Source organism: Crotalus tigris, unplaced genomic scaffold (genome assembly GCF_016545835.1).
Source record: "Crotalus tigris isolate CLP2741 ecotype Arizona unplaced genomic scaffold, ASM1654583v1 scf7180000019692.1526454, whole genome shotgun sequence".
Classification (NCBI taxonomy): Eukaryota; Metazoa; Chordata; class Lepidosauria; order Squamata; family Viperidae; genus Crotalus; species Crotalus tigris.
The window spans coordinates 174,275-185,899 of NW_024097664.1; the positions used below are offsets into that span (position 1 = coordinate 174,275).

Sequence of the window (11,625 nt, forward strand, 5' to 3'; positions counted from 1 at the left end):
CATGCTCCCCAGTTTCCTCCTCCGTCTTTGGCAGGGCAGAACAGGAGGGAAAAACCCCCAAGGAAAACATGTGGGAAAAGCATGAGATGAATACAAATGTTTAAAGTCAAAGAATACATTGCTGATTAAGTTGGACTGCTTCTTGATTTGGAGGGGAAAAGGTGAGTCACAGAGGAGGAAGGGATAGTGTAGGTCAGTGTTTCCCAAACTTGACAATTTTAAGGCATGTGGACTTCAACTCCCAGAATTCCACAGCCAGCAATGCTGGCTGTGGAATTCTGGGAGTTGAAGTCCACATGCCTTAAAATTGTCAAGTTTGGGAAACACTGGTGTAGGTGGTAATAATACTAATAGTAATAGTTGGAAGGGGCCTTGGAGGTCATCTAGTCCATCCACGTGCTCAGACAAACGGCTGTCCCGTCTCTTCTTTAAAGCCTCCAGTGTTGGAGCTTTGACAGCTTCTGGAGGCGGGTAGTTCCACCGGTTAACAGTTCTCCCTGTCAGGAGATTCCTCCTTCCTTCCCCGGCCAGTCTCCCTCCGTCGCTGCTCCTCCCTTCAGGGGGGGGCTTCGGGGAAAAGGGGGGGGCTCTTCTTCGGGGCGCCCCCCAGATAAGGGAAGGCTGCTCTCACCTCCCCCCCCCGCCCTTCTCACCTGCTCTGCCACCCCCCGCCCGGGAGAGGGGCTGCCTGGGGGCCGCGGGGGGGAGTCTGGCCGGAGCCCCCCAGCAGAAAGCTCCCCCCCCGCCCTGCCTAGGGAGAGACCCCCAGTTTGGGGAGGGGGTCCCTCAGCTCCGCCGGCCTGGATGCGGGGGGGGGGCGAAGGAGGGTGAAGACTTCCAGGGGAGCCCCTCGCCCCACCCCCTTGCCGAGAACGAACGTTCACTACTGCGCAGGCGCCAAGTGGCTGATGGTTGGAAGGAAGCGGACGCCGATTGGTCGCTCTGGGGAGGGCAGCGATTGGCAGGAAGACTCCTCGGGGCGGTCCATTCCAAAAAAACAAAACAAAACAGGAAGAGCTACCTGTAACATGAAGAGACCTCGCAGCGAAGTCCCGCCTCCACTTCCGGAAACGAATGGAACGTTAAGAGCCTAATTGATTCGGCCGCGGGCTGGCTCGCAATCCAGGTAGGGCGCAAGGGATGCTGGGAGTCGCAGTCCGAGAGGCTCTGTGGCGGAGAAGGGAACCCCGGGAGGGAGGAGGGAGGCCGAGGCCTGGTCTGGCGGGACGGGCGCTGGGAGGGAGGCCTGCCCGGAAAGTCTCACGGAGAGACGGAGGCTTCGGCCTTCCTCCCCGGGCGGGCCTGGGACTCCCCTCCGGGGAAGGGACGAAGCCGTGACCCGCGTCTCCACCCCCCCCCCTTCGCCCCTACAGGAGGACGGGCGAGCCCGGCGGAGGAAGGAAGGAAGGAGGCGCCGCCCGAGAGGAGAGGAGGCCCCGCGGAGCAGCCCCGGGAGGAGACGGCGGGGAAGGCCCGGCAGGGATGAGCCGAGGGGGACTCCGGGAAAGGAGGCCGCCCGGAGGGAGAAGCGGGGAGCAGGAAACGGGCGGAGACGCCGAGACGGTCCTGGAGGGCGGAGGGTCCTTCAGAAGAGGCGGAAGACCCGGGAATCCCCAGAGAATCCAGGAGGGAGGAGAGAAACATAAATGCCCGGAATGTGGAAAATCATTAAAAACAAAACGAAGTCTGGTAAACCATCTAAGAATCCACACAGGAGAGAAACCATTTAAATGCCTGGAGTGTGGAAAGAGCTTCACTCACAGGAGCACCCTTCATACACATCAAAAAATCCACTCCGGAGAAAAACCACATAAATGCTTAGAGTGTGGAAAGAGCTTTAATCAGAAGGGACATCTTTATACACATCAAAGGATCCACTCAGGAGAGAAACCACATAAATGCCTGGAGTGTGGAAAGAGCTTCAGTCAGAGGCGAAGCATTTATACACATCAAAAGATCCACTTAAGAGACAAACCAAATAAATGCCTGGAATGTGGAAAGAGCTTCAAAAGGAGCGGAAACCTTTATACACATAAAAGAATCCACTCAAGAGAGACACGACATAAATGTCTGGAGTGTGGAAAGAGCTTCAATCGGAGGGGATACCTTTATACACATGAAAAAATCCACTCAGGAGAGAAACCTTTTAAATGCCTGGAGTGTGGAAAGAGCTTCAATCTGAGGGGAAACCTTTATACACATCAAAGAATCCACTCAGGAGAGAAACCTTTTAAATGCCTGGAGTGTGGAAAGAGCTTCAGTCTGGGGGGAAACTTTTATAGACATCAAAGGATCCACACAGGAGAAAAACCTTATAAATGCCTGGAGTGTGGAAAGAGCTTCCGTCATAGGAGCACCCTTAAAATACATCAAAGAATCCATTCAGGGGAGAAACCGTATGAATGCCTGGAGTGTGGAAAGAGGTTCAATTGTCAAGGAAACCTTTATGCACATAAAAGAATCCACTCAAGAGAAAAACAGTATAAATGCCTGGAATGTGGAAAGCGTTTCAGTCAGCGGGGAGACCTTTATTTACATGAAAGAATTCACCTTGGAAAAAAAACACATAAATGCCTGGAGTGTGGAAAGAGCTTCAGTCAGAGGGGAAACCTTTATAAACATCAAAGAATCCACACAGGAGAAAAACCGCATAAATGCCTGGAGTGTGGAAAGAGCTTCAGTCAAGGGGGACACCTTTATAGACATCAAAGAATCCACAGAAGCGGAGAAACCCTATAAATGCCAATTTAGCTTGGAACCATTGCAGTTACCTTTTTTAAAAAAATAACGGCTGCTAGCCAGCTCAAGCATCTTCAGCTATCAAAAGCAAAAAACGGAGCTGGCTCCGCACTTGTTTGGCCATATGTTCATGGACAAAAAAAAACCCAAACAAACCCTAACCGTGCCAACTTCTTGTAGCCCCAAGCAGCCAAGGAAAGTCGGAGAGATAAAAATGGCCACCATGGCATTAATGTCTGAAACCAAGTCACATGGCTAGACAGACCTTTTTGGTCGCAATTCTGAATTTCTAATGTAGGTACCCTTCCTGAATTAATTTAATCAGTTTTGTGAAAAGTGGCTCAATGAACTCTTGTACTTAGGGGATTACCTGTAAAGGCCTCCAGTGTGGAAAGAGCTTTACTGAAAGTCAAGGTCTCCGTAAACATCAAAGCATTCGCAGAGGAGAAAAAGCATGTAAATGTCTGGAGTGTGGATGTAGCTGTAGTCAGAGGGGAAACCTTTACAGACATCAAAGACTCCATTCAGGAGAGAAACCATAGAAATGCCTGGAGCGTGGAAAGGATTTCTGTGGGAAGGGAAGTCTTTAAGAGCATTAATCCACTCAGGAGAAAAACATTCAGGAGTAAGTAAACTTATTCACAGCTTCATTTTATTATTTCCTTTATTGGTAAAGTCAGTTTAATGATTGTGCTATTCTGTGATGCCAAATGTTGGAATTTGAATAATTTTACACACTTTTTCAAGGGGTGTACGCATTGGGGTGATCTAGGATGTGGACTCTTTCACTTAATCAGTTTTAATTAACATGACTGAAATGCGCCGATTCCACTACTGTCGTTAAGTCGAGCATTACCTGAATTAGAACTGAGCTTCGCCTAGTGCCTAGATCCCTGACGAGCAAGTGGACAGAAAGGATAGAAGATGTGCTTTTCTCATGCGACGCAGAAAATGCAGGCGCTGCTGTGCCCGCTTCACCAGTGTGCTGTAGCTGCGCACCCAGGAATTTGATGCCGGTAACCATCTCCACAGGTGAATCATTAATGCACAGAGAATTGTGGCTGTGCCTGCCTTTTCTGAAATCGACAATGATTTCTAAGGTTCTTCTAGTATTTAAAACTAGGCTGTTTTCTTTACGCCAGATCACCAACCCTTCAACCTCCTTATGGTAAGCGCCCTTGTCATCACGAATAAGCAACGCTACTGTTGTATCATCTGCAAACCTCACAATAGGGTTGGTGGTAAACCTAGCACAACAGTCATTGGTCAACAGGGCGAACTGCAGCAGACCTGGGACGCAACCCTGAGAAGAACTTGTGCTCAAGAAAATGGTATTAGATGTATTTGTTCCAGCTTGCACATATTGCAGCCTGTTGGTAAGAAAATCAAGAATCCAGTGACTCGATGAGTGTTTAATCCCAAAAGGCCCAGTTTGTCTACTAGATGCTGGGGAATGATTGTGTTAAATGCCAAACTGAAACTCTTGTGGTTGAAATTGTCCCTTTTTGTAACAGCCTCATTTGACTCGTGATACTTTTTCCCATATCAGCGTTCTCCTTTTAATACATTGCACATTTCAATGGTTATGCTTAATATTATGGGTTGTTCCTTTCCATGTCTCTGGCGTAACTGAGCAGGGTGATTTCTTCCATCCAATCAAGTCTTGTTTTGTACTTTTTCTGGTATAAGGCGTATAAAATGAAACCCGATTCTGTGTCCTGGATTCCCCCGTTTCATTCAGAAAAATCTCTTTGCTTTAATTGACTAATAAATTGCCTTTAAATGATCATCCCACTTGGTGCCTAATTGGAGCAAGTGCTAATTGAGCCTAGGCTAATTCAGCCTTTTTTTGTGGCTGTGAAAGAGCTCTATCTCATTTTTGGCCATCCCCAGATGTATGAAACTCTTGTAAATTGGATGCAGTAGAAAAAGTGACATCCCTTTCTGATGCATTCTCCACATTCATCAAGATTTCTCTCAAACGGAATCAAAGGTAGGCTTAAAATCTACAAAGGCTACAAGCAGTGATTTTGTCCATACCATTTTGTTTTATTCAGAAGAACGTTAGTCATAAATCAAAATTTACACCCAATACATTATGCAACAATAAACTGTCCATGCTATTTAATTGCATCAATTTCAACTGATTTCACAGTACATTGAAATTATTTGGTAAAAAGGTACCCTTAAATACTTTTTGCTGCAGTGATCCTTCACCTTGTCCTTCTCTGCCTCTCCTGCACAGAATTTGAGAGGCCCAAACAGGGCACAGTATTTACGATGAACCGGCCGGAACAATTCTCGGTCTGTATTTCATGGAGTTCTGGGAGCAGAAATCCAGAAGTCATAAAAGGGCCATCGTTCCCCGCCTCTGGCCTAGAACAACCTAAAGGAGGATTCATCGGGACCCGAAGCTCTGTTCACACGACCTGCTTCCCCACTCCTGGGTTTGCAAATCTTTGGAGGCCAAGTTAACCCGGCAGAAGACTAGCCAAACTGAGCAGGCTGTGCAACTGTTGGCTTCCCTTGCCACTGAGGCTTATTGCAGGAACTCACCCTGACAGTGAGCAGGGGACTCTAAGTCTGACCCTGGAGATTGTTGGCTGACCTGGGAAGTAAAGTTTGTTTAGTGTTAGTTGGGGCTTGGATGATTTCTTACTTCCAATCAAGTCTTGCTTTGTACTTTTTCTACTATAAGAAGTATAAAGTGAAACCCGATTCTGTGTCCTAGATTCCCTCTTTTCATTGAGGGAACTCTCTTTGCTATAATAGACTAATAAATTGCCTTTAAATGATCGTCCCGCTTGGTGCCTAATTGGAGCAAGTGCGATGTGGCTGAATCTAGGCTAATTTGGGCTTTTTTTGTGGCTGTGAAAGAGCTCCATCTCATTTTTGATGTAATCTATATCAGTTTCCAAATGTCAGCACCACGTAAGGCCAGCCTCAGATATATGAAGTAAGGCAGGCTGGACTAGGACAGGCAAAGCCCAGGAAATCCAACCCTTCTCAACACTGCCACACTTGGCACGTGTGAATGTGGGTGTTAGATCCCCTGGAGGGAATTGTGTTGTGTGAACGGAAACAAGATGTTGCTGAACTATAAACTCCAAACTATCTTGCCCTTCAGCCTCTGCAGTGCCTTTGCTAGCCTACCTGGGCAGGTTGTTGTTCACTCTAATCTAGGGCCAGACAATGCCCCGCCTCCTTGGACAACCATTTCAGACAAATGGCTGTCCAGTCTCTTCTTTAAAGCCTCCGCTGTTGGAACATTCAAAACTTCTGGAGGCGGGTAGTTCCACCGGTTAACAGTTCTTCCTGTCTTTCCTTCCCCGGCCAGTCTCCCTCCATCGCTGCTCCCCCCGCCTTCAGGGGGGGCTTCGGGGAAGAGGGGGGCCCCCTCCTCTTCGGGGCGCCCCCCAAATATGGGAAGGCTGCTCTCACCTTCCCCCCGCCCTTCTCACCTGCTCTGACCCCCCCCGCCTGGGAGAGTGGCCGCGGGGGGGGGCTGGCTGGAGCCCCCCCGGGGGAAGAAGGCAGGAAGCGCACCCCCCGCCCTGCCTAGGGAGAGACCCCCAGTATGGGGAGGGGGGAGGGGCAGAGAGGCAGCCCCGGGAGGCCCACCAGCTCCATCGGTCTGCATGGGGGGGGCAGGGCGAAGGAGAGAGGACCGGACCCCCAAAAGTCAAAGGGAGTCCCGCACTTCAACCCCTATTCCGGAGGAAGACCAACTTCGCTCCTGCGCAGGCGCCGTCTGGCTGAAGGAAGGAAGCAGGACGCCGATTGGTCGGTCTAGGGAAGGCAGCGATTGGCAGGAGGACTCCTCGGGGCGGTCTATTCAAAGGAAAGAAGAAGAGAAACCAGGAACAAGACTTCGCAGCGAAGTCCCGCCTCCACTTCCGGGAGCCAAGAGAACCGAGGTGTCTCGGCCGCGGCCTGGCTCGCCATCCAGGTAGGGCGCAAGGGATGCTGGGAGTCGCAGTCCGAAAGGCTCTTCGGTGGTGGAGGCGGGGGGGGGGAGGAGCCCGAGGCCTAGTTTGGCGGGACGGGCGCTGGGAGGGAGGCCGGCTCCGTCTGGTTCTTGCCCGGGAAATGCCGAGGAGAGGCGGAGGCTCCGGCCTTCCCCTCCTGGAGGGTGGGCGGGCCTGGGACTCCCCTCCGGGGAAGGGACGAAGCCGTGACCCGCCTCTCCTCCCCCCCTTCGCCCCTGCAGGAGGACGGGCGAGCCCGGCGGAGGAAGGAAGGAAGGAGGCGCCGCCCGAGAGGAGAGGAGGCGCCGCGGAGCAGCCCCGGGAGGAGACGGCGGGGAAGGCCCGGAAGGGATGAGCCGAAGGGGACTCCGGGAAAGGAGGCCGCCCGGAGGGAGAAGCGGGGAGCAGGAAACGGGCGGAGACCCCGAGACGGGCCTGGAGGGCGGAGGGTCCTGCAGAAGAGGCGGAAGACCCGGGAATCTCCAAAGTTTCCAGGAGAGAGGAAAGAAATATGAATGTTCAGAATGTGGAAAATCCTTCAAAACAAATAGAGTTCTTGTAAACCATCTTAGAATCCACACAGGAGAGAGACCTTATAAATGTCTGGAGTGTGGAAAGAGCTTCAGTCAGAGGGAAAGCCTTTATAAACATCAAAGAATCCACTCCGGAGAAAAACCACATAAATGTCTGGAATGTGGAAAAAGCTTCCATCGGAGGGGACACCTTCATACACATCAAAGAATCCACACAGGAGAGAAACCTCATAAATGCCTGGAATGTGGAAGGAGCTTCAGACAGAGCGGCAATCTTTATACACATCAAAGAATCCACTCAGGAGAGAAACCGCATAAATGCCTGGAGTGTGGAAAGAGCTTCAGTCAGGGGGGACACCTTTATACACATCAAATGATCCACTCAGGAGAGAAACCACATAAATGCCTGGAGTGTGGAAAGAGCTTCAATCTGAGGGGAAACCTTTATACACATCAAAGGATCCACTCAGGAGAGAAACCGCATAAATGCATGGAGTGTGGAAGGAGCTTTAGTCAGAGGGGAAACCTTTATTCACATCAAAGGATCCACTCAGACAAACCAAATAAATGCCTGAAGTGTGGAAAGAGCTTTAATCTGAAGAGCACCCTTTATACACATCAAAGGACCCACTTGGGAGAAAAACCATATGAATGCCTGGAGTGTGGAAAGAGCTTTAATCTGAAGAGCACCCTTTATAAACATCAAAGGATCCACACGGGAGAGAAACCATATAAATGCCTGGAGTGTGGAAAGAGCTTCAGTCAGAGAAGTGGCCTTTATCTACATCAAAGGATCCACACTGGAGAGAAATTGCATAAATGCCTGGAGTGTGGAAAGAGCTTCAGTCGCAGGAGCCACCTTTATAGACATCAAAGGATCCACTCAGGAGAAAAACCACATAAGTGTCTGGAGTGTGGAAAGCACTTCAGTGTGAGGGGAAGCCTTTATGTACATCAAAGGATCCACTCAGGAGAGAAACCGCATAAATGCCTGGAGTGTGGAAAGAGCTTCATTCAGACGAGCAGCCTTTACGTACATCAAAGAATCCACTCAAGAGAGAAAGAGTATAAATGCCTGGAGTGTGGAAAGAGCTTCAGTCGGAGGGGAAACCTTTATAGACATCAAAGAATCCACACAAGCGGAGAAGCCCTATAAATGCCACTTTAGCTTGGAACCATTGTAGTTACCTTTTTAAAAAAATAACGGCTGCTAGCCAGCTCAAGCATCTTCAGCTAGCAAAAGCAAAAACCGGAGCTGGCTTGGCACTTGTTTGGCCATGTGGCCATGGACAAAAAAAAACCCCAAACCCTGGCAACTTCTTGTAGCCCCGAACAGCCAAGGAAAGTCAGAAAGATAAAAATGGCCACCACGGCATTAGTGATTGAAAGCAAGTCACATGGCTAGACCAGTGTTTCCCAAACTTGACAATTTTAAGGCATGAGGACTGGCTGTGGAATTCTGGGAGTTGAAGTCCACATGCCTTAAAATTGTCAAGTTTGGGAACACTGGGCTAGACAGACCTTTTTGGTCGCAATTCTGAATTTCTAATGTAAGTACCCTCCCTGAATTAATTAAATCGTTTTTGTGAAAAGTGGCTCAATGAACTCTCGTATCTGGGGGATTACCTGTAAATGCCTCCAGTGTGGAAAGAGCTTTACTGAAAGTCAAGGTCTCCATAAACATCAAAGCATTCAGAGAGGAGAAAAAGCATATAAATGTCGGGAATGTGGAAGTAGCTCTAGTCAGAGTGGAAACCTTTACAGACATCAAAGACTCCATTCAGGAGAGAAACCATATAAATGCCTGGAGCGTGGAAAGGGTTTCTGTGGAAAGGGAATTCTTTATCAGCATCAATCCACTCAGTGTTATAGGCCGTTGTAATTGGGCCATGTGGAGCAGCAACTTTGCCTTCAGGGTCTGGTTTGAAACAAGGCAAAGCAACTCCTTCTGCCTCGCCCTTTTTACACTCCAGAGCACAAACCTCCTTGCGGTAAGTGCCCTCATTGTCATCACGAATAAGGAACGCTACTGTTGTATCATCTGCGAACCTCACAATGTGGTTGGTGGTAAACCTAGCACAACAGTCATGGGTCAACAGGGTGAACAGCAGCGGACTTGGGATGCAGCCCTGAGGAGAACCTGTGCTCAAGAAAAACGGTATTAGGGGTATTTGTTCCATCTTGCACATATTGGAGGCTGTTGGTAAGAAAATCAACAATCCAGTTAAACAAAGAGCGTTTAAGCTTAAAAGGCCCAGTTTGTCTACTAGATGCTGGGGAATGATTGTGTTAAATGCCAGACTGAAATTCTGTGGCTGAAATTGTCCCTTTTTCCAACAGCCTCATTTGATTCATGACACTTTCCCATATCACGTTCTCCTTTTAATGCAATGCACGTTTCAATGGTTATGTTTAATATTATGGGATCTTACTGTTCATGTCTCTGGCATAACTGAGTAGGATGATTTCTTGTCTTGTTTTGTACTTTTTCTACTATATGGCTTATAAAATGAAACCCGATTCTGGGTCCTGGATTTCCCCTTTTCATTGAGGGAAATCTCTTTGGTATAATAGACTAATAAATTGCCTTTAAATTGTCATCCCACTTGGTGCCTAGTTGAAGTAAGTGAGACATGGCTGAATCTAGGGCTAATTTAGCCTCTTTTTTGTCGCTATGAAAGAGCTCCATCTCATTTTTGATATAATCTATATAGGTTTTTCAAATGTCAGCACCACGTTAAGGCCATCCCCAGATGTATGAAAGTCTTGGATGCTCTCAATGGTCTACTTGTCTTCAAGGCTTTTTAGCAGACACAAGAGGCTTTCTAAGGCCCGCAAAACTTTGTGAGATACTATCTGTTATGGTTCCGGCTAATGAAACACTTCAGGCATTTGTTTTCTTAAAAGTCTTTTATTGTTGCAAAATGTTGGCACAGGCATAACAGAGGGATCTAAGTTCTCTTCCTCTGAGCAGTTAAATTATCAGCATGTTCCCTCCCTAAATTAGCCATCATATCTCACATTATCCAATTAGTGTGAAGGTGAAATGTTTTCTTTCTCTTTCTTTCCAGGGCTTTACTCCCACCCCCACTCTGCTCTGTATTAACCCCATAATTACCAGACAATTCTGCATATTGTCAAAAGCAAGAATATGCAATATTTGCAGCGTTGACACTATCTATATCCTGGAGAAAGAGAAGTAAATCTGGGTCCACTTACTCAGGCAGGAGATGATCAAAGGAGCTGTCAAGGAGTGGAGATACAACTTAAAGAGGGTGAAGGTCTAAATAAAGTGCTGGGAGTCTTTTCTGAAGAGGTTGGTTAGCACATTTCATACAAATGCTGAATGAGAAAAAGTGACCTCCCTTTCTATTGTATTCTCTTAAAAGGCCCAGTTTGTCTATTAGATGCTGGGGAATGATTGTGTTACATGCCAAATTGAAATTGTGTGGTTGAAATTGTACCTTTTTGTAACAGCCTCATTTGACTCGTGTACTGTAGTCTCCACGTTTAAATAGAATCAAATGTAGGCTTAAAATCTTCAAAGGCTATAAGCAGTGATGTTGTCCATACCGTTTTGTTTGATTTAGAAGAAAGTCATAAATCAAAACTTATACCCAATACATTATGCAACCATAAACTGTCCATGCCGTTTAATTGCATCAGTTTCAACAGATTTCACAGTAAATTGAAATTATTTGGTAAAAAGATGCCCTTAAATACTTTTTGCTGCAAGGGGAAGATTTGATCATTCACCTTGTCCTTCTCTACCTCTCCTGCACAGAATTTGAGGGTCCCAAACCGGGCGCAGTATTTACGGTGCAGCTTGAGCAAAGCAGAACTGGCCGGAACTATCCGTGGTCTCTATTTCATGGGCCTGATTTGCATTCTTAGGAGAGGATAGGGTTTCAGCTGTAGCCAGGATTGCCCAGAAAAGGGGCAGCTGAGAGGCCGGCTGGAAGTCAAGCAGGAAGTAAGGAAGGCTGGACATGGACGACAGGCAAAGCCCCGGAAATCCAGCCCTTCTCAACACTGCCACACTTAGCACGTGTGAATATGGGTGTTAGATCCCAAGGAGGGAGTTGTGTTGTGTAAACAGACACAAGATGTTGCTGAACTATAAACTCAAACCTTTCTTGCCATTCAGCCTCTGCAGTGCCTTCGCCAGCCTACCTGGGCAGATTGTTGTGAGCTGTAATCTAGGGCCATGCAGTGCCCCGCCTCCTCCAAAGGAAATCTGGGTAGAGCATTTCTGATCTGCAGTGCTCCCAAGGGCTGGCAGGTGGCGCCAAGACCCATCGTTTGCTGCCACCTTAGGGTGGATAGCGGAGCTGCTGCTCAGAGGTACTTTAAGAGCCGGGGAAAGGCCACTGTGCCACCCACAA

At 48.2% G+C, this 11,625-nt stretch overlaps 2 protein-coding genes across 2 annotated transcripts; both read left to right on the top strand.

Moving 5' to 3' along the window:
- Positions 1 to 780: 780 nt before the first annotated feature.
- LOC120317567 (zinc finger protein 665-like) lies at positions 781 to 8,541 on the top strand. Its single transcript, XM_039364244.1, has 5 exons — positions 781 to 1,126; positions 1,374 to 2,715; positions 3,102 to 3,216; positions 6,364 to 6,688; positions 6,950 to 8,541. The coding sequence occupies exons 2-5, from the start codon at positions 1,483 to 1,485 to the stop codon at positions 8,394 to 8,396; spliced, it is 3,120 nt and encodes a 1,039-aa protein (XP_039220178.1). The 5' UTR covers positions 781 to 1,126; positions 1,374 to 1,482; the 3' UTR covers positions 8,397 to 8,541.
- LOC120317556 (zinc finger protein 239-like) lies at positions 8,419 to 9,840 on the top strand. The gene has a single exon (XM_039364234.1). The coding sequence runs from the start codon at positions 8,841 to 8,843 to the stop codon at positions 9,120 to 9,122; it is 282 nt and encodes a 93-aa protein (XP_039220168.1). The 5' UTR covers positions 8,419 to 8,840; the 3' UTR covers positions 9,123 to 9,840.
- The last annotated feature ends 1,785 nt before the right edge of the window (positions 9,841 to 11,625 follow it).